Raw genomic sequence first — 26,322 nt, 5'->3', positions numbered from 1 at the left:
GAGAAGGAAACCGCTTCCACTGAGGAAAACACAGCCCCATGTGAGGCACAAGCTCCTGCTTGCAAGGTCATTATCAGAACCACTGCAGAAATGCAGGTCATGACACAGAATACCTTTGCAAGGCATCCAGGATGGTATTGATAATAATGCCACATGCTTTCTCCAGCTGTCCGTCGCAGCCACCAGAAGCAGAAGGTGCAGGAAGATACCACTGGTAGATGGCCCAGTAATGGAAATCCTGTCTGCAGTATTGAAAAGAAGGCAGGAAGTCTATCATGGCGTTTTAGTGGTGCCTTTCCCTTATCCTAAAAAGCAGCTCACGCACCAGGTGAAGGGGAACGACAGATAAAAGCACCCATGTAAGGACAGATAGAGAGTCATCCACCAGACACCACGCGTCCTGATGTCACCACCTCTCGCTTCCGGGAGCGGGGAGGTTTTGTGAAGGGTTATGTGGAAGGGCTGCACATGCAGGCCAGAGGTTATCTCAGTGAGCTTCTGCCAGTTAACACACACGCCTTGTTCTAGCGCTGCTTGAACTCTGGGCAAACCGTAGTCATACACAGGCATTTGTGTCCTGCAGCAGCTTGTTTATTTACTTCCTGATCTTCAGTGCTTTTTCCGAATTTGGGCAGGAAAGACTCTCGAACTATTTGCTTTTCAACAGAGCCCCTCTGCACTTACCTTTCAGAAGCAGAGAGAATATCCTTCTCAGGGTACACTTCCAGCTCCAACAGCAGCCACTCCCTGAAAGACAACTGGGAAAAGCAACCATTTAGGTAAGGGGGCAGACCCGCAAGGTAACTTGTGCAGAACAGCCACATTCTTCCCGAAGTAAAACCCACCTTCACCCACACCAGGACACGATCCTGTGCAGATTAAGAGATATGAAACAGGAGACATCAACCCAAGGAAGCTCCTGTACTGTTTCCCTTGCAAGAAACCTAAACTAAAACCCCACTGACATTCAAAAATCTACTGAAAGCAAGCCTATAAATCATCTCTCACACACACCCACACACACCCACCCCTGTGACATTTCCAAACATGCTCATGTTCTTAAAGTCTAGATAACCAGAACGAATGTATCTTATTAGAAATAAATGCTAAAGTGAACAAAGCACCGGAGTCAGACAGACTGGTGTAACCATCAAAGAAAGGCTATAATGCAAAGGTGTTTTAGCCTCGTACATCAAGCTAGCCAAGCACAAGGAGTCATTCTAGTAACACGACGAACTCCTCCGCACAAAGACAAACTGGTTTTCTACGAACTAGGTTAAAAAAAGAAATCCTGTCAAATCAGATCCATTGCAAGGATGGTATAAAGAGAATCGCTGAGATGTTAGCCTCCTTCATAGCAAGGCAGAGCCAAACAATCCAAGATGCATGGGTGGTTCAGGAGAACATTGACATTTAGACAAAGCACAAAAAAAAAAAAAAAGGCAAGCAGGTATTTTCCCTTGTTTGACTCACCGTCACTTCACAGACACTGCAGCAAGTTAAGGCTTACTTCTTTACAGTTCCTGATCATTTTTCTTACTGATATATCTTGTCAAGCTTTCTGCTTTTACAATAAGCAGGACACAAAAGCTTTACGTCTAGATTTCTATTTCCACCCTATCATCACCATCAAAATCTGCAAATACCACTGAGCACGTAACCCAGCACACACCACAGCTCTCAGACCAACTTTTCAGGCATTTAAGTTTTTACAAGAAGCTTTTTATGACCAATAACGAAATTGCAAAGGGCAGATCTGAAAAACGAAAATTACAGGGTGAATTTCAGTCATGGAAAAGATTTATACCTGGAATGCTTTTTCCTTCAAGAACTCCTGAAAGCGTGCTTGCCTCCATAAACAGAGGCTGGCTCTTCTGTAGTTCAGAGAGGGGCACGACAGAGAGCTCCAGACCAGGTCAGTTTTTGCCTCCCCGCACAGGATTCCCCGAGCTTCCAAGCACAGCCGTGGCACGAGGTACTGCAGCTAAAACAAAGGCATAAAACCCCTGCACATTTCCATCACAAGAAAAAGGTTGTGTGAAACTGCCAAACAAGCAAATACACAAAATGGTCAAATGGCAGGGTACAAAGATGCATTTTTATGTAGTTTTCTTTGTACAAGTTATAATTGCACAGGTGTCTGCAGTGGAATATTGAACTGAGACTGATCTTTCTCGTAAGTAACAGCAAAACTTTTTTCCTTTTACCTTCTTAACAAGGCTAGGAGGAAGCAAGGCACACAAATCTTCATGAGAGTAGGATGAAAACTTGCACATAAGATAAGACGCTGCTGCAGTGCAAAACCTGAAAGAGGAAAAAAAACAACCCAACAACAAACTCTGTTATCTGGTTGGTTCAATCATATCTTTGCCGACTCATGAAAGTCCAAAGTCAAAACAAAGACCGAGCGCTACAAACACTTCAACCAACATGTTCCAAACCTATTTGCTTCTGGGACTGTTTCTGTTTCTGAGCTCCCAACCCCAAGTACATTAACGGCCCACATTTCCGAAGCAGAGGCTGACCTCGGGCCTTTGCCAGCAGCCAGCCCTCTCCCTGGCAGGCAGCGCAATCAGGACGCGATTTCACACGGACCCACCCTCAGCCCGTTTCTCTGTGCAGCACAAACACCTACACTCGCTCTGGAAAAGGGGAGCTTCACCAGCACCCCCCAGCAGCAAACCTCAGCCCACCACCAGGGGAAGCGGGGACGTGGCGGGTGCAGGGTCTCACCTTGCGCAGAAGGCGAGCGACTCCTCCGTCCTGCACACGAGCAAGCGGTTCCAGTACTCGGAAACGGAAAGGGCCTTCTCGGGAACGGCCTGAGAAATCCCAAAACTGGCTTCCACTTCAGGAATTAAAGCTTTGGATTCACTTAAGTGGATCACAAAAGCTGCTAGTCCTAAAACGTGAGCATCATTCAGGGAAGGACCCTGCAAAGCAAAACCTAAGTGAAGAACTGGTGAGACAGAGACAGACATTTCTTTTGTAACAAAACCACCTTTCTCCGAAAAAAACTCAGAATTAATCAAGTAGCAGAACACTGCTTCTGCCCATTGCCTGATGCAGTGCAGCAATACCAATTTAGCAGATGAGAGGACCAGTTCCATTAAACATATTCTTCCTTCCTTGAAATTGTGCAGCTATCTTTGGTCAACCTGCAGCAGAATTTGTACATTTCTGTAAAACAGTAACTTTTTGCAACTAGCTGTAAATTCAGCCCAGAAGAATTTGAGAGTCTCAAGGCGTTTTCATTTCTATGACAGATCATGTAGTCTATGAGCCTTTTAATTTCACCTTTTCAGTATCACAAGGTAAAGAAAATAAACCCAACAGTTTCTCTAAAAGAAAACCTTTCACTGCAGCACCCCAGACTTGGAGTCTTACTTTTATTTTTAGAAGGGGTGTACAACTGAAATATTCAGTGTGGAAGCCGAATTAAGCATTCTACTATAGTCTGCTTTGGCTCTGTTCATAAACTGGCTTATTTTAGATTCTGTTAAAATGTATCTCAGAATGCATTAACCTTCTGCAGTAGTATTTCTGCAGGGAAATGTTCAGCTCACATTCCAGAGAGCAAACCCATACTATTTGTCCAAAATGAGGTTTGGGCTTTGTTGCTTTTTTTCTTTTTTGGAAGCCTGAGAGCCAGTGAAGTCCTTCCACAGTGCTGTCCAGACAGGTGCTTGCCCCACAGCTCAGGAAATGGCAGTAGGACAGCCTTTAGCACACTGTAACCACAGGATTTGTGGTTGGAAAACTGACCTGATGATAAATAAGCTGGCAGAGCCTGCCCAGAAGCGCAGGTAGGAGATTCCTGTGTCCACACATCATCTTCACAAACAAAGACAGCCATGGTCCCTGCCTGCAGAAGGTAAAAACCACATGCTCATTTTACTACTGCTTTTTATCCCCAATACAGGAAGAGGGATTTCAAAATGCTTAAACACACCGAACCTGAGTCATAGTCGTCTGTAAATACAGGACAATCATCATGCTGTTTATAGGCTCAAAGGAAGTATGATTTTTGGAGTATTGAAACAGAAGACCCCTACAAAGGCGTGAACTCCACCAGTGCTCTGCCTCAAATACACGATAATATATAGTCAAAGGGGTGTTCTGGGATGACAACAGGGAGAGGAGGAAGCTGCCTGGGGCACAGACAGCTTTTTTCAGACAGAGAACACAAGGTAAACAGAGGCAGAGCAATAAACGGGATCAAAAAACAGCAAGAGCGAAAAGGAATTAAAGTAACAAGGTCCTATTGCAAAACAGAGGAAGGGAAGGAGGAAGGGACTTTCCCACCCAACTGACAGAAAAAAGCATCCTCTGAGGAGATCAGATGGGGAGATGGGTTTAGAAACAATTTCCTGGGACGCTCTTGTTTATCACAGCTACTTTTCAGCACAGGTTTGCAGTGCAGATTCATCTGCTCCAGGGCAAAACAGTGTAAAAGAGAAGGAAAGACACACTGGTTGCCAAAGCACGCTGCACTCCCGAGAGGCAGCCGCCTCGTTCGGTGCTGCCAGCAGCTGGGATCACAGGCAGCTTGTCAGCACGTTGCTGTTTCCCAGCAAAGCAATTTTCCACTGAAATGTTGACCATAATTTTTCAGACTTCTGTTACATCGTCAAAGGAGATGGCTGCTAATAGAGCCCTTCCAGGAGCAGAGGAGTGCTGCCTCTCCCTCCCCACACAGGCCAGAGTCAAACTGGGCCGATTTCAGGGGGAAAAGGGGACGGGAGGTAGAGAGAAGGTGTATCGTGCTGCTCGTCCTGTGCCTGCACCGTCAGACTTTACACCTCCCTCATCGGCATTATGGATGAAGGCTGCAGGTGCCAAAGGCAGCCAGCGTGTCAAAAAGACACCCCAAAAAATGGGCGTTCTCCTCCCCTGATCTCTGGTGTCAGTCAGGAAGTAATTCCTGGACAATAAGAATTTGCTTCATTCCTCATCCCCCACCACTGAGCTGAAAGAACCAGCCTGAGCATGTCGTGTTTGTGGGAAGTTTTTATACGTTGTCACAGAGCACAGAGCAGAGCCAGATGCCCCCTTTTTCTGAAGGGATCAGTAACAACAGAGGAGAAACATGTTTTATTTACACATATACATCAAAGCGCATTAGTCCTCAGATTACAGAAACTCAGAATAAAGCAGCCTGTAACTGCCAGCCTGGCGCAGCAGCTATGAACAGCCAGAAGTCCCTCCTCACCCCCGTACAAGTGTTGGAATTCTGGTGTGTTAACCAGTTTTGATTTCCCTGCTCTTTTATTCGCATCTTACCTGTCAGGAGGGTTAAAATAGGAAGCAGCTATTAGATTTTGGCAGAATGATGTCAGCAGGAGATCGACAACCTGGAATGAGAGACACACTGCTAATTCCTACTTGTTGGGCTGGATCTAGTTTTTCTGCTGCGTATATATTGTTTCCTGACATTAAAATGAGGAGACATATTGGTTAATGACGTTCCCTGCAAGTTGTACAGAGCCACCGGCACTGAGAAGAGATGGAAAATTAAGCCTGTAAGAGCCCAGGAAGGATCCCAGCACACAAAACGTGTCTAGAGAAGGCTGGTGGAGAAAGCCTGGCTCCTGGCAGCACTGCTCTAACAGAATATATCTCCAGACCCACCAGCCATCCAACAGCTTCCAGGAGGTTAAAGCATATGAATAATCTGCACAGGGCAGGACAAAGCAGACAAAAGGAGATGTATTTCCTGTTTTCCACAGACAAAGCAGCCTTTCACACGTACCATCCAGATGCATTTTTACTTACCCCAGCACCACAAGCCAGATGGTACTCACCCTCTGATGGCAGGGTTCCAGCCTGGGGGCAGAAACCTCAACTGGGATTGGAGAATTCAAGGCAGCAGCTTCGTTCTCATCACTGTGACCCAAGACGCTGGCGAGTCTGTCAGAAATCACTGCAATCTGTGCTGGCACATCTGCAGGAAGGTAATAGGAGAGGAGAACCAGGACAGAAGGCATGAAAGATTTACAACTCCACATAAGAGTATATATTTCACTTGTTGTTCTTCCTAACTGATCATAGCCCAAAGTATATTATGGAAGGCTTTAATGAGCAAAAAATGTCAGCTGGGACACAGCAATCATCATCTTCATTTTAGAAGACAACATTGGTTTTTCCTCAGTATTTTTACCAACACACAGCAAGAATAGTTTTTTTACACCAGAAAGGAAAGAGCCTTCAAAAGGGGGCCCAAGTCACCAGGGGAGCCCCGGGAATGGGGCTGCCCACCTTGGCAAAGATCGGCGTGGTACCAAGTGATCATCACAGAGGTGCAGACCTGCAGTTCTGCACTAAAGCATGGGAAATAGGTCAGATATGAATAGAGATATATTCATAGCTGGAAGGATTATACAGATCTGAAAGATTACCACCTTCAGGTATCAGTGGAAAGTAACTACTGCTGCTGCTTGGGCCAACACTGGCCGCATTTTATTAACGCAGGCTTTGGCACAGTCATTTATGGGTCGGTATAACTTGCCTCCCTGCATACCTTCATATTTGGTCGGGTCCACAATCAGCGTCCTTAGTTCAGCCAGTTCAGCCTTCAGCTGCTCAGCAGGCTCTTTGGAGTGGCCGGTCTCTACTTTTGATTCATCTAGACAAACAAGAGAGAAACGCAACTCATTATCCCAACCTTTGTGCATTAAGGCGGTTCTTACACTGCATTCAGCGATCTCTGCATACATTTTCTGTAAAAAATGGCATTTACTTTTCTATAAGCTATAGCTGAACCCCAAACTGTCAATCTGCCACGTACACAGCTTTGGTTTTACATTCAACATGTCTTATTTGATTAATCATTTATGAGTTTATGCCCAGTTGCAGAAAGGAATCCAGTTTTTAAAGACAAGAGGCAAATGAGTATGAGAAACATTATTTTTTCGTCATTTGGTACATTCTTGCTCTTTTATCTTTTTACAACACTTTCAGAGTTGTCTTCCTACTTGCTTTAGCTCCCTGCCCCTCAGAGAAATATTTGCTGTCCTCAAAAGACTGGAACCAGTCCCAAAAGCCAGAGACAGACACTACCGCATGAATACTACAGCATCAGCTTCTCCTCAAGCCCAGCACCCTATCCTGCTTTTTTGTTTAAGAAAAAAAAATAAAAGGAAATTCCTTTTACCACTAGAAAGAGTGTGCCACCAGCACCAAGCTGCCACAGCACAGCCCCAAAAACCACCCACAGAGTTTGTCGGACAGGAACGGAGTCTTGCACATAGGCCAGAAATAACTCAACCGTGACCAAGAGAAGTAAATAACAAAGATTAAAATTAATACTTGTTATAAACACGCTGTAAAGCAACAAGGTGGTAGGAGACTGCTGAGTCACCTTTATGTGCAAGAATGAGTGCTGATGAAGAGGGCAGGCTTAGAGCTGACCAATGCTTCATCCTGCCCTAAATCCAGGCTCTGTGCAAGAGCCCCAGGGCTGGATTAGGGTGCGGGGGGACAGCTCAGGCCATGCCACTAGAGGTCACTGGCAATTCGAGGACACTGCCAGAGCCGGGCTGTCCTTAGGGATCCCTCATCCCTGCCAGTTGCCAGGACAACCTCGGCAGCCAGGCTGCACAGCTGCCGCTCCCCAGGATGGCTCTGTCACATCTCTCAAGCTACCCGCAGCTCCACAAAGCTTCAAGCACCCAAAACACCCCGAGCAGCAGTCAGTTACCAACGGGCAGAGACTGCACAGGGAGTACAGTCTCTGGGAATGATCTCTGCTCACTACCCTGACGTTTTCATTTCATAGAACCCTGTGGTGAGGATGCTGCCCACTTTCAGATGCATTTGAAACACCCATTTGCTGAAGGAGATAGGAGCGCTCATTGAACATCTATTAGCCCGACCCACGCCACACCAGGAATGCGGCTACAGAGACGGGACCTGAAATTAGTGGGGCCCTCCCCTGCAGACGCACAGAAACGATGCTGGGCTCCATCCCTACCCACTCCTGTTTCCCCAGATCCCGGGCAGGCACAGCCCTCCGTTCTTACAGGAGGATGCAGGGAACTCCAGCAGCACCAGTGCCGTTACGCAAGGGATCAACGCAGCAGGTTCACGCCCCAGCTGGAGCGGAGCAGCACCGAGCTGCAAACGCTGATTCATGGCGATGTATTGGAGCTAGATTTAAATCAGCCAGCCCAGGCACCGTTTGCAGCCTCAGCACAGCACAGAGCTCTGCACCGACTGCGGAAATCCCCCAAGCGGGACAGGCAGAGAAAGTCACTGCCAGAGTAACTAACGCCTCAGTAAGGCAGAAAGAGCACACACGTATTTACAGACAGATTAAAGACCTCACCAGCCATAGCTTTTTGCAAATTTTCAATTCAGGAGGGCATCAGTGGAAAAATTAACTTTACTTCAAACTGTAAATGTTTTTATATTTTTACCTTGTAACATTTTCTCTTTCATAGCGCAACAGGCTTGCATGTATGTGGAGTACAAGTTTGAGGGTATTTTATCAGCTCTATAATAATTGAAAAAAGACAGGACAATTATTATACTGCATAACCACATTCAAGCTTCAGTTTCATTAAATATAAGCATAAGCAGCAGCTATGCTATGAAATGTAATTGCAGAGGCCCCAAAGCATACAGAGCATCTGAAGCATTTTTTAACCACCATCTGACAAGAGGGGCAGAAGTTTATATCCCAGGCTTTCATAGCAAGTATTATACAGGTATAACACACACTACACAAAAACAATACTCTATATATATTATTAATTCACACATTAATACCAGTTTCATATCTAGTACGTGTCTAAGATCACATAAGAGTGCAGGTCATGAGACATGCGGTATTTGCACATCTAAAACGCTGACGTGACAGAGACCAAAGCTTGACCTCCACCCCTCGCAGGCCCTCAGCATCAAAAACATATTACAGGAGGCTCTCTAGAACTCAGCTGCTTCCCTTACAACTTTAATTTTAAAAAATGATCCAGTCTTTTCTAGAGTCAGACTGGAATGACAAGGCAGGACCAAATGCCTCATTTGTAGGCAGCGTTGCAAACATTTTTTCTTCATGACGGGTTACAGAGGAATTACTGGATTTAAAATAAAGCTGCTTCTGCAATGCAGAAAAGCACTTTTCAACATGCATACAGGACAAGCTTGAGTTCTGAAGAGCTGCGTCCTCCTGGGGCATTATCCTGGTGTCCCTTAAGAGCAGCTCATAAAGCATTAATGGACATTTAAGTTTCACCTTCCCCTTCTCCCATATCCTCTCCCAAAGAGAGGAGAGACTTTCACAAGGGGGCTATTCTTCCTGGTGAAATTTTATATTCAGCAGTATCCTCCATAGTTTGCTTAAAAATATATCCAGGCTGCAGTCAGAGGGCTGCATGGGACTCCTCCTAGATAATGGTTTCACAGTGGCCAGAGGACTAATTAAAGAACTGAAGACATTCACCTAGACAGATAAGCGACCCCTTCCACAACCTGCAAGCCACAAAGCTTGGCCAGCACTCAGCGTTTTGTAAGCAAGGTGTCAGAGCCTCCAATAATCTGACATAAAGTCAAACATTCTGATGAGAGAGTCCAGAACCACAGAAAATAACCCTGGGAAATTTCAATACCTCTTTAAAGAATCTATAAAAGCCATGCGTGCATCTGGGGTTTTAGGGAGCTGCAACAGAAAAACAGGCAGGTTAGGCACAAATGACCTGTCTGCAAACACACATCTAAATGGGAGGATCAAAAAGCCCAAACCAAATACTAACCACACGTGGCCTGAGCAAAGCAGGAAGAAACCAGGAAATATAATACGGTCGCCTGAAAATACTGAGACAGAAAAGAAATACAGCAAAATATTAACAATACCAAAGCTGCAAGTGCCATCTCATTACCTCAAGAATTAATCTGGCTCCTGCAAATAAGCAATATCCATGGTAACAGGCATAGCCACAGACAAGTCAAGTTCAGATTAGCCAACAGTGATTTATTTCTTGAATTTTGCTCTTTATTATCACAATCGTAAACTTCTCTTGCAGGTGTGCATATGCCTTTTCACTCTCTGCATAAATAGCCTCTATTTAGATGACTACCACAGAATTTCCCAAACCCCCCTTGGCTTGCATCCTCAATTATTTTTGTTTTGTTATTTTGATCCAGACTTGGCTTTTATTATTATTATTGCTAAAAACAAGAAGACTTGGAAAGCACACGATACCTGGCTTCTATCACAGATGTTGGGATCTTCCTTGTGTTTTCAAATATCTGAAGGGCCTTTTCAACATCACGAAGTGCCTGGCCCTGGGGCTGGCTCACACAAGTAAGAATGAGAGAAAGATGTTGTGAGAAATCAAGAATGAGAATAATCTGCACTGTTTGTTCTTTCAAGGTCAGCAACAGTTGTCTGGGCTGTGAAGGGAAGCGACTGAACGGACACAACTGAGTAACAAGAGCGACCTGATAAGCAGAGAAAAACTGCAGGATGGAGAAACGGCCTGAACTGTCAGCCTGCCTCGATAAGGCTGTTCTAAATAACAGCTGTTCTGGGTCAGCCCAAAGGTCTGTGGAGCTCTGTACGTGCATCCTCCAGCAGATACCCCTGCTTAACGTCACAACGTTTATTCAATTGTCCCAATGGGGACCGTATCTTTTCTGTTCCACAATTGATTTACTGTTATTCTATTTTACTTTCTACACTTAGAATTAAGGCCTGTAATCTTCACTTCCAGCCCGTGCTACTACGCTCCAGGCAGAGGGACTGCCTCACTGGGTTTCTCTTCTTGGAGCCATAAAACATCTTAAGACCCCAACAACCCAGGCCAGTTTCTCAACAGACAAACAGATCGGACTTGGAAGAAATTAAATTAAATCTTCACTTAATGACTTTCAGTTCATCACAGGACTAGATTTCATGCAAGTATTTCAGGTGCTCCAAGTGACTGGCTGCATAAATAGGGGCCCCCAGCCTGTCACACTCATGATCAATATATAGGGAGGAGCAACAGAGCCAAGTGCTTCCTTATCAATTACTTCTGTTAGCCAAAACTTATCAGGAACCACAGCGTGAACCTGCAGACTGTAGACTCGCTCCCCAACTCTCCTTTAAACACAAACACTTTGAATACAACACTGAGATGACATGCTGCACTGAAAAGAATCAAGATATACATATAAAATATTCTGTAAAATGCTTTGCTATGTGACCAAATCATTGGGAGCAGATCCATAGTGGGGAGCGTCACCACTGCAACGTGCTGGCGGATCGGCAGAGCTAACTCAGCCCCAGTTCCTGCAAACCTGTGCTCCACATCCCCACACCATACACCACCATAAGATCTCCCTTTGTCCTTTAAATCCTCCCCCACAGAGGCCTCCATTTATTTTCTCTGCCCCACAAGAGGCAGCGAGTGCTTCCCTGGCTTCCAACAGCAGGGGCTGACTAGGTGGCTAATGTAGGTGTTGCTTGGCCAGTAGCTGGCTGGCTAATTGCTGAGTTCCTCTGCAGCCTCATCACCAAATACTCATCACAGTCTGTTTGTCCTCTATGTAAATCTGGTTTTCATGAAATCTGGGGAGAATCTGCATATTTATGGCCACTAACCCCTGTCTTAACGCTGGAGATGATTTGGCAGTGTGCTCAAACTTAGGAATGGCAGAGAGGTAGACAGCCCAAGCTCTTTCCCAGAGGAAAAGGGGCACAATTGGTGAGAAAAGAGTTTGACAGAGCAGCAGTACCTGCACAGACTCATCTGTGGAAGACAAGTCTTCATAGAGCCCCATATCCTCTATAGCAACCTGCATGGGTAACAGAGAGAGGCACAGGGTCACAACAGTGCCAGTATTTTGACAGATCCAGAAAGAACCCTTTTCAGAGAGACAATTTTTACTAACCTTGAGGTCGGCCAGTCTGGTTTTAGCCAGAGTGATGTACTCCAAGAGGATGGACCGATGTTTTGTTGGCACAAAAGGCGGGTACATTATATGGACCTGAAATGCGAGATTCACAAGATTTGCCATTTTTACAGGAAGTTAGTGTAAAACTCCCATTAATGTTTACAGTCATTTACCTCAAATATTCCCCAGAGAAGACACTGTTTGTTTTAAGATAAGTTGTTTTCATGGCAACCAACATACCAACAAATAACCAAACAAAATGCCAACATATCAACACATACCATCAACAACCAAACAAAATGCAGAAGGGCTTAAATTTAACTCCACGGAAAGAATTTTCCTTCTAGACAAGTAAATAAACGAATCTTCCTTATTTCAGGAAGGAAAGGTTTTCATTAATGTATCAGAAGTAATGCAATTACTGTAACAACAGTAACAATAAGCTGCACCTAGTCAAAGGCACAAGTACATTCACTTTGGAGCAATTTGGGTCAGTCTTTAGAAAACCATCTCTCTCAGCATCTTCTCACCTTCAGGTAGGGCGCTGCTTCGAAGGGCACCAGCTCTGACAAGAACTCAAAGAGGAAGACCAGAGCTTTCTTACTGCTCCCGTGGCGACCACCAGAGTTCCCAAAGGAAGCCTGAAACGGGGAGAAATGTCATCACAGATCCCCATCCCGGCACTGCGCTGAACTCGCCACACAGACCCCAGACACCCACTACTGTGATCTGCTTTCCAGCAAGAGAACACTGCTGGAGAAAAGTCTCCAGAGAAATTTTATAGAAGTCTCTATGGAAGTTTTCTTCGAGTTTCTTTGTCTGGTTTCTGGAAAGCCTGCCATGCTCAAAGCTCGTTCTGATGTTCTACCGTGAGAACAGCACTTAGAGGAGTTAAACAAGGCAACACTAAACTGCACCAAAGGATCGAGATTCATCAGGGAACCACAAATCTGCCAGTTTCTACACAGCTTTATCTGGCATTATAAGGAAAATAAGCCAGTTTGAGACTATACAGGACATAAGCAGTTTGCCTTTTGATACATCCTGAACACTACCAGCAAAGGCTGAGCTCAGATTTGCAAACTCATACGAAGGAATTAAACAAAGGTTTAAATTATGGGGAGATTTGCATACTTAAAATACCTACATGTTTACAGCTAAAAGCTAACAACCAATTATCTATAAGGTCAAACACAGCAATTACAGCCGCATGCAAACATCCAGGAAATAGGAATGCTTCATCTGCAACAACCCCCAACTTATGCAATGACAACAGTGCTGGTTATCAAGATACTGAAATACATCCAAGATTATGATTATAACAGGAATTACATGTCTGCATTCCTGACAAATAACTAGAGAAGGCAGGATGGACTTAAAAGATGAAAGGAGGGAAGACTGGAGAAAGCCAAATAAATATATTCCTTGCAGACACAAAGGCAGTAATAAATATTAAATCATTCCTAATACCAATACAATCACTTGCTACTCTTTTTTTCTTCTCTCTAATTCCTGGCTATAACCTGAAATTAGGGCTTTGCTGGAGAGCAGAACATTCCTTCTGCACAAGATTCTCACATACTTAAAACAAAGATTACCAGCCGGGCCTCATTTAGTCTCACCTTAAACCATTCAGAGTACGGCATGAACAGGGCAGGGCCCTCTAGAGCAGCCTGCCGAGCTATCAGGAACGCCGTGATCATATTTTCCATATCATAATTCTCAAAGGCCTTTATCAGGAGATGGCTCAGTAGATCTAGAAACATAAAACAACATCCTCAAACTTTGCTCTTGACAGCTGTGCTGTGATTTTCTACAGTAAATGAAAACAAATATCGGTGACAAAACATCTGCCACATAAAGGATGTGTATTGCAGCTTGGGGAACCTTTGGGACTCGCTTATATCTTTTCCATGCACTTTCAGTGGTCAAATACTCCAGGATTTCAACCTGCAAGAATTGTTGAGTCCAGCGATGAGATAATCTATAAGAAACTCTAACAAACAAGGTCTGCTAGCAAAGGTGAGACAGAAGAACTAAGCTTCAGTAATCTACTCCAATTAACAATGAAGGTAATTACCAAACAACATCTCAAAATGGCAACCACGACGGACTCCGCGGCTGCAGCAATCAGCACGGTGTCCCTCTGCAGGGCCCGAGGAGCAAGAAGCACGCGTTGGCTTGCAGGCTTGCCAAGGCCTACTTACCCTTGAAGAGCTGCTCGGCCTCAGCCTGACAGACTACCAGCGTGGAAACGCAGGACAGCACGTGCTGCCAGTTCACTTCGTGAGTCTCCAGCACTTGCTGCAGCTGGCAGATCGAGTCCTTCGCGCTGAATGCCACGAAGAGCTGGAAGGGGATCACCATTCATTTTAGCTACGTTATCCAGTCCCCGTAAGAGTAAAATGCACTGTCAGGATTAACACGCAGATGTCTTCTGCATGACTTTTTTTTCAAAAGCTAGCCTGCGTGCATCAGCTTTCCAGGGCCAGACCTCAGTCTGGCTTGGAACCAGCAAAATGGTTTATTTAGCCATTTTGCTAAATAAAATAAACAGTATGGCTAAATAAACCATTTTGGCTAAAATAAACAGTAATATTCCAGCTCTTTCAGAAGTCACATCACATTCTGTAACAGTAAAAACCCACATCTTCTGTTAGTATCTTTGTTCTCATTACAAGCTTCGCACAAACAAAAGTCTCTGTCATACTTTTTCTTCATGCTTCCTCCTGCCTACAATTCCTGGCAGCTGGTTCAGTCTCTGCAACTGGCACGCACTAGTTTTAAATAACCTCCCTTCAGATATTTCAATGAATATAAACCCAGCGTAATAAAAGTTCTCTTTGTGAAACCAGGAGGACATACTTTGCGATACAAGGTAGTGAGCAGTGAACAAGTTCTTGTGAAGCTCCACTCTTTCTGCATATGGATGGCATCAGACACTGCACCCAGAAAAAGAAAAGTTTACTCTTCAGCAATAGATGTTAAAATACACTGAAAATGCATAAATTAATCCGGCAAGATTTCCATTTGGCTTTGGCAGCCAGAGACATTGAAAACTGCCCACTGAAATCCCCTCTCTCCCATTTGCCTTTGGAACGTGGACATTGGCAACAAGGACCGTGCCATTCACTATGGCACTGTCATCTCAAAGCTGCTCTGGCGATCGCACATTCGCAGGCCAACATAGCACACGCCCAGAAAAATCAGCAAGGAATCATCTTTTTCCTCAATAATCTCTTTCAGCTGGAAGCTGGCAATGACACCACTCTCCCACACAACAGGCAAGCAGCTCCAGATCACAGCTCAGAGTAATCTTACCAGAGAGATTTTATAACCCAAACATATTTCTTCCTAAAAAGCTCAAGCTTCACAATTACCAGTCCTGGATTAGAAGCCTTCCTGCCTTTACCTCTAGTCTACCAAAAGAAACACCCAGTCAGCAGAGAAAGGCCATGTCTTGTGCCTAAACCTGAAGGCACAGAGGGCCAGACTCTTTTAGCTCCAGGATCTTTGTGGAATCACCTCTCCCAGCCAGTTTCCCCCTTTGGCCAGAGCTCTCCCATGTCCTCTCCTCAAAGGCTGCTATCAGACATTACTCCAAATATCTGCTGACCAGCCGTTGGCTGAAGCTCTGTTTGAATGCACTGATTTTCCACCTAAAGTGTTCTCCTGAACTACAAGCCCTTTAAAGCCCAGATGGATTTTTTTGTGAGAGTGTGACCTGGGAAATTGATGGGGAGTCGGGCAGCTTCTCTGGCTCTGGGTTCTCCAGGCCAGAGCCCGCTCGGTGAGATGCAGAGGGGATGGAGCTCGGGACACACCGTAACACACCCTGGAGACACTCGCCTCTCCCCGCCTATCCCTACCTTTCAACAACGGGTTGTAGGTAAGAACCTCGGTCAGGGTGTGTCTAAAAAACTGCTGCAAGGAATCCGGATGAACCGCACTCTTATAAACTGACACATTGAACACATTCAGCCTACAAATGACAAGGAAATATTCAGAAACAACGCACAGGAAGTGTGATCAACCAGGTACTGATTAGGGTGAATGACTCATTTTTCTGCTACCTCTTATCAGATTGCCAGAGATATATACTGTTTCATATTAAAAGAAAAAAATAAAAATCTATCAGTTATTCAACATTATGTAGTCATCAGATGTATAAACTTGAGTCTGATGTATACCCCTGCACAGAACAGGACTGGCTTGACTTGTACAAAGTTGTTTGAAAAAAATGGGTTTGGAAGCAGGAATTAGACGAGAAGATGACAGCACCTTCCAGGTGTTTCTGCTCAGAAGCAGAGTGAAAAAACTTGACTGGGAAAACTGGCCACAATGCCAAAAGTGTGCTCCAAGGTTGGTTCCAGCCCTGCCAGAACACCCTTTCTGACCTGATGTTTATTTTTTTACAGTCTTTTCATTTACACATATTTTATTAGAGACACTAATACTCTACACGTGTAGCACTGAGGAGGCCGGTGCATGTGTAAATAAATTTTAAAAACCCCACAACATTCACCCTATCTCAGTAACGTGTGTAACAGTGGATAAAAAACCCCGTCTCCTGACATTTTTCAGGGGAGCAGCGTTTCTTACCAGAACCTCATAGCTTGCAACGTGGAAACATCTTCCTGCTTCTCTTTACCAACAGCATCAAGCACCCCTGTACCCCAAAATAAAGACACAAAAACACCATGAAAGGAATGGAAGTGGAAGGAGCTGTGACACTAAACAACACGCAGGAACTAACAGGAACGAGCAATTTGTGCACCTTTAAGAAGGTGACCCCATTAGGAAAATATGCAGAAGCCATGCAGCAGCATGAAATTCTTACGAATTTTTTTCAAAAGTGACACAGAGACTCAAAAACTATTAACACTAACCTTGAACCAATTTAAAACCACTCCCAAGAATGTGCTAATAATTAAGCCACCTAAAAATGCACATAAATTAGTAGTTAATTTCCAAACCCAATCCTAATTGTGCAGTGCATCTGCGAGAGCAAGCACTGCAAAGCTGCAGGAGAGAAAAGTCTGTCTGGAGGCAGGGATTTGCACAAGCAGGCTTCGAATTAACAACCCCTGGAAACAATGGCCTTAACCATCCTTGCAAGGAAAACGCACGCTGCTGCAAGTGCCACACATTTGTAACAGCAGTGGGGCCTCATGTTACATTCGCCCAGCAGAAATTCCTTCAAAAGCTAGATTTGCCCCCAAAATGACTGGTGAGAGGTCAAACAGGTTGGCAGCACATTGCCTTGACCATCAGCCTACACTGCTCAAAGCCCCCACACTGAGAGACCCTTTGCTTTACAGCTACAACAGCATTTTTTTTGTTTCTTGTCCCATCCTACATTCAAAATTCACTGCTTTTAACATTAATACTGAGCTGGGGGATCAAAACAGGCAACCCTCACATGCCTCTGGCATTAGTACGTAGCACTCTCCTCCCCTGCTGAGGAATACTTTAAGGTTAAGTAGAGGAGAACAGAGAAAAGGATAAATTCCACTTAGGCACAGCAGTTCAATACAGCAAGCTCAGTACTGAGAGGCACAGCGCTCCCATGCTACTCTCAGCTTGTCCTTCTCCTCCTGTAAAGGTCTTCATTAATAATAAATTATTTTACATAAAGAATCCTAACATTCTTCAAAGCAGCTGATTAGTTAAGTGAAACCCCTCAAAGATGACCCAAAAGTATACACTAATAAAAATACCTCATATAAAACTCATCTAATACAATTTTCAGACACACAGACTGCAAGTCAGCAGCAGCGTGGGCTGCACAAACGTGAAGGTCAAATGAAGAGCAGGTTAGCAGACGCCTGTCTGCCAGCAGCCTGCTCCTCCTTCTCCAAAATCTCCCTAGCTCTGTGTTTATAAGGGTTATTTTTCAAGTACCAGCGCTGGTAAAGGGCCACCTGCGATGGGACTCGCACATATTAAATAATAAAGCACTTCTCTTACTGCTTTGCCTTTTCAGAAGCGCTCCGCAAGGTCTGTAAGGCATCTCTGTCTACAGACAATGATCCCTGTGAGAGATGGGTAAGGGACCAGGTAGAGAGAAGGGAGGGAGCAATCCTGGTTCTCAGTCATCTTACAGCAGAGGAAACACATTGCTGAAATGTGCCAGCAAGAAGAGTGGTAAAGTGCTGTCACTAAGGAGACTGGAAAGTAACAGCAGCCACACAGTCAGATCATACTAATACACGGGTGTAGGGCACGTGAGGAGGTGTACGTGGAGGCGAGGAGGTGTAAGTGGACACTTCCTCCAGTCTACAGCACATACAGCAACTTACCGTGACGATCATCTGTGACACAAGACAAAAATAACCCTCGCGTGTGTTTATTCTTTCTACATGAGGATTTGCAATGCAAAGCAGGCACTGAGCTCAGAGCAGCAGGACTGCCCGGGCCAGCACAGGCACGTTGTCCATGGGACAGTTCTTAAAGACCACACGTGTCTTTGCTCAGCATAAAAAAAGTTTCACAAGACATTAGTCTGCAAATCCAAACCGCGAGCCAGCGAAATAGCTTACTTGCACAGAACTTGGAATTTACAAAGTTTACTAAGAAAAAATGATCCTAGCCCAACCTCTGTGCTACAGTTGCTTCCAATCAAACTTGTTAAAAAGCAGCTCAGATATCTACCTGATGTTGCAGCTGGGACCATCAAAATGAACGAGCATAAAAGGCAAGAAATTATCTGCAGTGTTTGGAGACACTTTACAAGAGCAAAGGCAAAAGCAGAGGCACATAAAATTAGTGACATAAATATTATGCACAACAGAGGAAAAGGATCCCTGGGAAAGGACTTCTTAGAGATTTAACAATGTCCCTTGAGATCTAGCAGTGAACAAGGAGTGCAAGTCTAGCAAACAGCAGTGAGTGCGCAAAGCTATGAATCAGAAAAACACTTACATGTCAACATTCTTTGTAAGACAGCGTGACAGATCTGTTCAAAATTGAGAAATTAAAACCATTAAGAGAGCCACAGTTACACGCAGAAAAAGTAAATCAACTCAAGGAAAGTTTTGTCCCTCTTAATTTAAAGGTTAACTTTTACCTCACCCTGCTGTAGGACAGATACAACAGACAGGCATTTCCCATGCTTACCAGCATTCCATGCCTCACATCCAAATGGGAAAAAGGGGAAACCAAGGAAGCTTAAAAAGCCTCACCTTAGAGAAATTCTCCATAAGTAAAAGCCTCTGTTCTGGTTTCACCATTTCCTTCTCACCCACTCCAGCATCTGGCCCACCACCCTTTCTTTGTTGCTCTGAGCTCTGATTTATTTATGCTCAAAGCACAGAGGTATCTAATGGAACTACTTTTTAAACAACCATTTGTAAATAGGTTTGTTTTGTCCTTACATAGGGGACCTTCTTGAATTCCACCTTCCTTCCCAGCTCCGAACTTTGCTGAAAGCCATTCTGAAGAAACACGATCGCCAAGTCTGTGAATCAAGAAGGAATTAGTGATTCAGCATCTCCCTTTCAACAGAGACCACCCGCTCTCTCATGCCCCCATCTCGGCCCCCCAGTAGGACCAGTGTCTGAAAAGCCTCATTCACTACACAGCACTCAGCAGGAATCATTTCTTTTCTTGGGAGTAAAATTACTCCAAGGCAAAAGGACCTAGAACAATGGATGGTAAGGAGCGCAGAAACTTAAAGGATTATAAAGACTAAAGAATTTACAGGTCTTGTGCTCCATTACTGCTGCAGAACTCACATGGGTTGTACCAGACCAACTGCACTGGTCCAGAGGTCTCACTACAGCTCTTTAATCAAATTGTGTAGTGATATTTTTCTGAACAAAACCACCAAATAAATAATAGAAAATGACAGGGGGGAAATGGAACTGGTAAATACTTCTGGTCCAAAATATCTCGGACACTTTGCAGGAGCATCACACTCGCATTACCTCATCCCTGGCCCCATACACCTTGCAACTACACTTTCTCATGACACCGTAACTCAAGGGGATATAGAAATTCGATATTCCCCTCACTGAAAGGAGGTAAGAAAATGCAAAGCGAGGCCTCTGTTCTCCCACCTCCAAGCTTTTGACTCGCACAGCCCCTGCAGCAGGCTGTGCCTCGGCCCGGGCCCCGCTCCGCCAGCACCTGCACGAAAGCCTTGCCTGTGAGAAGGCGCCCGGCGCGCTCCGCGTCCTCGGAGGCCTCCTCCGCCCGCTGGCAGAGCCCGCAGAGGCTGCTGCTCAGCCACTCCACCGCAGCAGGGCCGCCCGGCGCGCTGGGGACAAACAAAAGCACCTTTAAGTTCCGTCACAGCTTGGGTTTTGGCTCCGCCATCCTCTTGGATTCAGGAAAGAATCGTTTGTGCAGGACTCTGCTCTACATGAGGCATTTCATTTCTTTCATTTGGGCCAGGAAGTTTTATTTGCTTTATAAGGAGATTCCACAACAAACGCTTCCAAAGGGAAAAATACGTGTGAAATTGTGTGTTCAAGTATTTCCTCATGTCTGACATGAAAGTATTTCCATTTAGAAAGTTCTGCTAGAAGAAAGACTCTAGTTCCAATTTAAAGATGCTTGGATAAAAACACTTTAAAAAAAAAAGAAAAATTAAGCTCGTTATCTATCCTTTTGGTTTCCTTAAATCTTAAGTACAGTGGGCACCAAAGGCTTTCTCCCCATCCCGTTAACAGATAGTAAACCAATATCAAAAGCCTAAAAGATGGCTATAACATTCCTTCGACACCATAAGAAAACAACCTGAACTTCACAAAGGATCACTGGTTTTAGCTGTCAGCTCTGGATAGGGAAAAAATTAAAATCAGTTCTTGGAATAACAGTTATCTGGAGATTAACTCTGCCAAACCTTAGTGAAACGTGAGGGTTTGTGAAGACAGAAGCACGCAGCTTCTGCAAAGCCAGGCTCCTCCTCAAGACCAGCACTAATTTTTAGGGGCTAAATGAGTTTCCACAGCAGACCTGGAGGCAGGGCCTGATGAGCTGGAGGAGCTGGGACACCGTGTCCTCCCCCACGCTGTCTGAAGACCACCCACACCTAGTGCACCTGAGAAACAAAGCCTGGCCTAAAGCTTTGCCTCGGCCGCTCTGCAGCGGTGGCTCACGTCGAAGCATTTCGCTTCCCAGGGCGGCTGATTCGGCCAAACAACCCGCCACCACACCTTAAACTGCACTACTTAACCCAGAGTACCCGCTCAAACCTGGGGTAACTTCTTAAACCCTGCTAATCTGGTCACTTGCCAGCATCCGACTATACTCTTACCCCGGAATACTCATGACTAATCCCCGATTACATTTCAATAGGCTTTAAAAGATTAAATACATCTGCAAACCTATAAACCTCTGCTCACCTCTCCAGCAGCTCTCCCAGTCCAACGATGTCGTCTCTGTGCAGGTGCCACACAACTTCCAGCACTGGAGGCTCCTAACGAGACATCACAATTAGGCCCTATGCTGCATTTTGCAGTTAACATTTCCCTAACTATGTATCTATATATCTATATATATTATATATAAAACATCCACCTAAATTCCATTTATCCAAACTATCCAGAACTTACTCAAATTTTAAAACAACATACGAAATACCAGATGAGGAATGATTATATTTGATTTTTCCTTCCGACAAATTTTGAATGGTTTAGGGTTGTAGATGCATCACCATTTTACATCTTCATGGTCAAGTAATAAATATATCCATCTTGGTCCCCCTGGAATAATGCTGCATATTCAAAGGAACAGAGGACATTGCAGGAAACAGGTAACACCACTAAATCTCAAGCCTTGCTAATTCAGATCCAGAAACAGATTAGAGAATTATCACTTAGCCGTTTATTAGTCTCTGTGAAGCGAGTTCGTCGCTCTCAAATCCATTTCCCAGTAGGGGACAGCAGGAAGAGGCACTGCAGCCATAGGGAAGAGGCCGATGGCCATGGAGGAAAAGCCATCACTGCTGGGGCAGCCCTGCCCCTAAACGCCACGCTCGCCAGTGGCAAAACCAGCACTAGGCACAGCTTCCACAGGGATGACACTGCCGCCCTTCGTGCCTCCCTGCAACATCCCTTCCAGCTCCTGGCTGGAACGGTGTGTCCTGCGCCAGCAAAACAGGACTCCAGGGTGCACCTGGCAGGGAGAAAGGCTCACTCCAGCCTCCAGACAGAACAAAGGCCTCACACCTGGTGAAGGAAGGGCGGCTTGGGCACACAAGCCATTCAGGAGAAAAGCTTTCTGCAACGACCAGCAGCGGCCTCACAGCGTGACCCTAGACTCGCCCCACTCACTTTGTCTTCGACAACCTAATTCTTTACTGTAACAATCTCAATTACACAGCAGCACTTGATCTCCATGTCTACCTGAGAACGAGGAGATCTCGATCAGCCTACAAAACACACGGGATTCTGTTTGCAGCCCACGATCGGATATTTGAGACTAGAGCATGCCTCTTTATCCTGGCAGATCAGCCACTTCCTTCTTTCCCACCAGAGCAGCAAGCAACCAAAACTATCCCGCTCACAAAAAGTCCTTAACTCCACTTAGAGCATCACTTATCTCAAGAAAACAAACCACCCAAATGAAACCAAGACAACACATTTGTGAAGCAATGTGACCTGTTACCAGCTCTTGTATTTCTCTCAAGCTATTTTCTGCATGAACTCCAAGGCTTATCACCCTTCCCAGATAAATAGAGAACCAGAATGCCTAACACGCACCGAATATCGCTGGCAAAGCATGTAAAGGACTTCTGGGACTGTGCCACCCCGGTGCCAGCTGGGAGCTTCGGCACTGCCGGGTTAATCGATGGGAATTGCTTAGCCCAGGCAGCAAACCGACGTGCCAACTGATGGAGAGTTATTAGCACACTTCATTGATCACAGTAAGGCAGTGAAGCTAAATAGGAAAGAAAACGATCCCCGCTTTAACAGCTTCTGTTAACTGCAGTGTCACCTCAGAGTTTAATCCCGTTACCCGTGCTGTAACCCCAGACACCATATTGCCATGTCCTGGCTAGCTGCTCCCTGGGGAGGACCAGCCGTGCTGAGTACAAATGGAAACAGTTAAATGAAAACCAACTTCTGATCACCAAGATGCTGCCAACTCTCCTCTGTGGCAGTTTCTCAGAAGTGGCCAGGCAATTTTAATAATTCACCTACTTCCAAAACTCTACCGAATCCTCTTTAAAAAAGAAAACCCCACCATGGAGGTAAGGGAGGTCCAAGTGAACTTGCTTTAAAATAAACAAAACAAAAAAAGCCCCACCATTTATCATTCAGCTCATTCTTTTGAAAGGTCAGAGACCATAGAGCTCACAACTGCAGTCAAGCAGAGCAAGGATAAGCAGGGGCAAGACCGCTCTAGGTCTCCAAAAAAACCATGGAGGGAAACAATGGAAATCACAGCACTTCCCTAGTGCATGCTGCAGTTATCCCTGGCCCTCACGGGAAAGGAGGGTTGAAAACAGGCTACTGCATTCCACAGATGAAGTCTAAGTGTTCTGTAACAGGGCAACATTTCTCCACGGGTTCTTACCTTCATTTTCCATATTTCTTGACAGAAGAGGGAGCGACAGAACACATTGTTTGCCAGCAAATCCTTGACCGTTTGAAGCAAGCAAGACAACCTCTTCTGGCATCACCCCAGAAACAAAGCAGAAATAATTTATTTTGTAAATAACAAAACAATGTTTTGCTTTTCCCTGTTTACTGCATTTTAAAGGCTTGAATGGTGGAGAGAATTCATGGGAGAGGCCCAGACTTTTCACCTTAAGGCTGAACTAAAGGCAGCCATGCTGACAGCAGCAATACCTGACAGCACCTCAGGGGTGACCCGGCTGTCACCATGCCCCACTACACCCCAAACTGAGACCATCGATAAAGATGGCATCATGGATCAAAGAGAACCAAGCACTTCAGCAACAGACAAAAAGACTTCATTTCCAAGTTGTCATAACCAGCCGCTTTGCTGTATGGGAGAGGAATGCCTCTGTGAGCGTATCGGACACTTACATGAATAAACATTCGCTCAGGTCCTACATGTTTGGGTGACTTTATCAGAACTGATAAAACTGGTTTTAAAGTCAAACTTAACATGACTGTTTTCTTGATAAACTCAATATAAACCTTCTCCCTTACTCTCTGGTCCAAGTTCAGCAGTGGGACTTGAGAGGGGCTTGCAGAATCCTGGCAGATCTGCTCAATGTTGGTAACAGCACTTCTGGCTGCCAAGATCGCTGTGGGTACACCCAGTCTTGAGGCCTGTTCCTGCAGAACAGAGACTGAAAAAAAAAAAAAACAACAACAAAGCAGAAAGTTGACAGCATGGGAGAAAAAAGGGTTTGAACATATGACTATGAAGACAGAAGGCCCAAGTCTTCCTGCACAGATGTCATTTGTTGCAAATCCTTTTCATTTCCATGTATCATTCTTTTACTGTACATAAAAGACAGGGGCAGAACAAACAGGGGCAGAGGTGGAATATCCCTGCTAAGCAGATTTTTGTATTTTAGTCTTGTGGTCCTCACAGTAACACTTTCAAATAATCAAAATACTCAACAATCAGACCTTGCCAGGGGTGTCATCACCAGACAAGTGAGAAACAAGTAGCTGGGTGGGATGAAAAGAAAATAAAACTGAGATTGCATTTTACAGAAAGATTCAGTACATGAGGAAAAGTTCTTTCCCATGTCTGTCTCCAATAGCTACTCTTTCACCCACCTATAAATGATTCTGACGATGCTTCCTGGTGCTCTGTGCCATCCTGTCCAGCTGGCTTGACTGAATTTTCCACCTGGCAGCCAAACAAAAACAGAACAGTCTGAGATGTCTCTTACACAGATTTACAAACCCACTCCCTCTAAAGCATGCTGAGCAGCCCTGGCATTCCTGGGGGCTGGAGAAACCAACACAAAAATCAACACCAAGCGCCACATGGTCATGATAGACCAGAGGTTTCAGGGCACTTCACAAGAGACATAAGTACAGTTATTTTCATTTTGTGCAGAGAAAAGATGATGCGGGTCAAAGTTACTTGTCTCCAGTCAGGTATTATAGATCAGCAGCAGCACCAGGAACAGAAGTCTTTCAAGTCCCTTCTGCCAAGCCACGCTGCCATGAATATTTGATGAATTGTGTCAAAATGTTGGATTTTTTTCTAGTTAAATCCCCTTTTTTCTTTTTAGAAAGGCAATTATTCTGTACAGAAAGAAACACTCTTGTGGCTGAACTGTAGGAAGTATCTGAATTGTCTATTCAAGTTATCAAAATCAAAAGCTTACTCCAGCATGTGAGGAGAAGGTAGAACGTGGCCAAGTCAGAATGTTAGCTCAAGCATCTATATAGGCAAATGACCCAGGTTTTCATAAAGACAGTCATTAGTCAGAAATGGTTGGCAATTCAGAGAAAACCTAAGAGTCTCTCCTGATTTGATTTTCCTACATTCACAAGAAGCCAGTTCTGACCCCAAGAAAAAGGTGCTGGATTTCCCTTTGTCCCAAATCCAAACCATGCTTAACCATTTTTAGTCAGTAATAATAAAGCATAGAGGAATAAAGGGAGGAAAAAAAAATAAAAGCTCATTTCTGCAACATAGACCTCTAAACTTCAGCTTACTCCTCCAGGGCCATTTTTTCTTTCCACATATTATGAAAACTGTATTCCCAGGACATTCATTCCCTAGTTGCTCTAGGAGGGACCCTCGTGGATCCCACCTCCAGCGATCCCTAGCCTGACCACTACCCCCAGCTGCCCACTCCTACCTCCAAGAGGAGGTCATTCAGGTTCTGATGGCGATCCAGAAGGCGCAGAGCTGCTTCCTGGAGCTCTGCTCCACTCCCAAAGGCTTTTTTTCGTTTCCTGGCTCTCCCTGCTGAGAAGTTTAGATATCTTTTAGAACCACAGCTTGCTCCGACAGCCCCCCAAGGACATCTCCCAGTCAGCACACCCCGCTGACAGGGCAAAGGCAGCCCCAGCCAGACCCTCATTAGCCGGCAGCATGGCAGGAGCAGCACAGGATGTTTCGGTATGGTTTGCTCTGCTAACAACCCCCCACAGCCTTCAGCACAACAGCCCACTGTCAGCCATCAGCCTCCAAAGGCCCTTGGCCCAAAGCAACCCAAGTGCTGCCCTGACACCCCCACCCCGGGACAGGAGCTGCGGCAGGGAGACAGGAAGGCCACCAGACTTTGGGAGAGGGCTCCTGGGAGGAGCAGGGGCAGCGGGGCTGAGGGGAGAGGCTGAGGCGAGGCGCTGCCAGGAGCCCAGAGCACCACACAGGCCGGAGGAGGGGGTGTATGAGGGCAGAGGGGGGACATTCACCCCTCCCTCCCACGCCGCTGTCCCTGCAGGAGGCGCCAAGCCAAGAGCTCACTAGAAGAGCTCCGGCGCCGCCTCAGCCCGGACCTACCCAGCAGGTCCCGCCACGTCCGCCCGCCCGGGCCCGCCATGACGGCGG

At 45.3% G+C, this 26,322-nt stretch overlaps 1 protein-coding gene across 2 annotated transcripts in view; it reads right to left on the bottom strand.

The window, feature by feature from the left end:
- Positions 1–26,322, bottom strand: part of FANCA (FA complementation group A) — a 36,491-nt gene extending 10,169 nt beyond the window's left edge. For both annotated transcript variants that reach the window (XM_026857044.1, XM_026857043.1), the window contains exons 1-30: positions 26,275–26,322; positions 25,628–25,737; positions 24,588–24,660; positions 24,006–24,148; positions 23,404–23,499; positions 21,228–21,301; positions 20,025–20,137; positions 19,254–19,336; positions 18,802–18,835; positions 16,480–16,546; positions 15,747–15,859; positions 14,743–14,819; positions 14,085–14,226; positions 13,500–13,633; positions 12,408–12,518; positions 11,875–11,970; positions 11,719–11,778; positions 10,202–10,290; positions 9,753–9,813; positions 9,609–9,658; positions 8,418–8,494; positions 6,521–6,625; positions 5,805–5,944; positions 5,284–5,354; positions 3,766–3,865; positions 2,734–2,933; positions 2,208–2,304; positions 1,808–1,984; positions 685–758; positions 114–242 (exon numbers count right to left, since the gene is read on the bottom strand). In XM_026857044.1, coding sequence (XP_026712845.1) covers positions 114–242; positions 685–758; positions 1,808–1,984; positions 2,208–2,304; positions 2,734–2,933; positions 3,766–3,865; positions 5,284–5,354; positions 5,805–5,944; positions 6,521–6,625; positions 8,418–8,494; positions 9,609–9,658; positions 9,753–9,813; positions 10,202–10,290; positions 11,719–11,778; positions 11,875–11,970; positions 12,408–12,518; positions 13,500–13,633; positions 14,085–14,226; positions 14,743–14,819; positions 15,747–15,859; positions 16,480–16,546; positions 18,802–18,835; positions 19,254–19,336; positions 20,025–20,137; positions 21,228–21,301; positions 23,404–23,499; positions 24,006–24,148; positions 24,588–24,660; positions 25,628–25,737; positions 26,275–26,314 — 2,936 coding nt within the window. In that variant the 5' untranslated portion in view covers positions 26,315–26,322. The remainder of the gene's footprint in view (positions 1–113; positions 243–684; positions 759–1,807; positions 1,985–2,207; positions 2,305–2,733; positions 2,934–3,765; positions 3,866–5,283; positions 5,355–5,804; positions 5,945–6,520; positions 6,626–8,417; positions 8,495–9,608; positions 9,659–9,752; positions 9,814–10,201; positions 10,291–11,718; positions 11,779–11,874; positions 11,971–12,407; positions 12,519–13,499; positions 13,634–14,084; positions 14,227–14,742; positions 14,820–15,746; positions 15,860–16,479; positions 16,547–18,801; positions 18,836–19,253; positions 19,337–20,024; positions 20,138–21,227; positions 21,302–23,403; positions 23,500–24,005; positions 24,149–24,587; positions 24,661–25,627; positions 25,738–26,274) is intronic.

Source organism: Athene cunicularia (genome assembly GCF_003259725.1).
Source record: "Athene cunicularia isolate RWA chromosome 11 unlocalized genomic scaffold, athCun1 chr11_part2, whole genome shotgun sequence".
Taxonomy (NCBI): domain Eukaryota; kingdom Metazoa; phylum Chordata; class Aves; order Strigiformes; family Strigidae; genus Athene; species Athene cunicularia.
The sequence above is the reverse complement of the archived record's forward strand: the minus strand, read 5'-3'. Positions and strand labels throughout refer to the sequence as shown.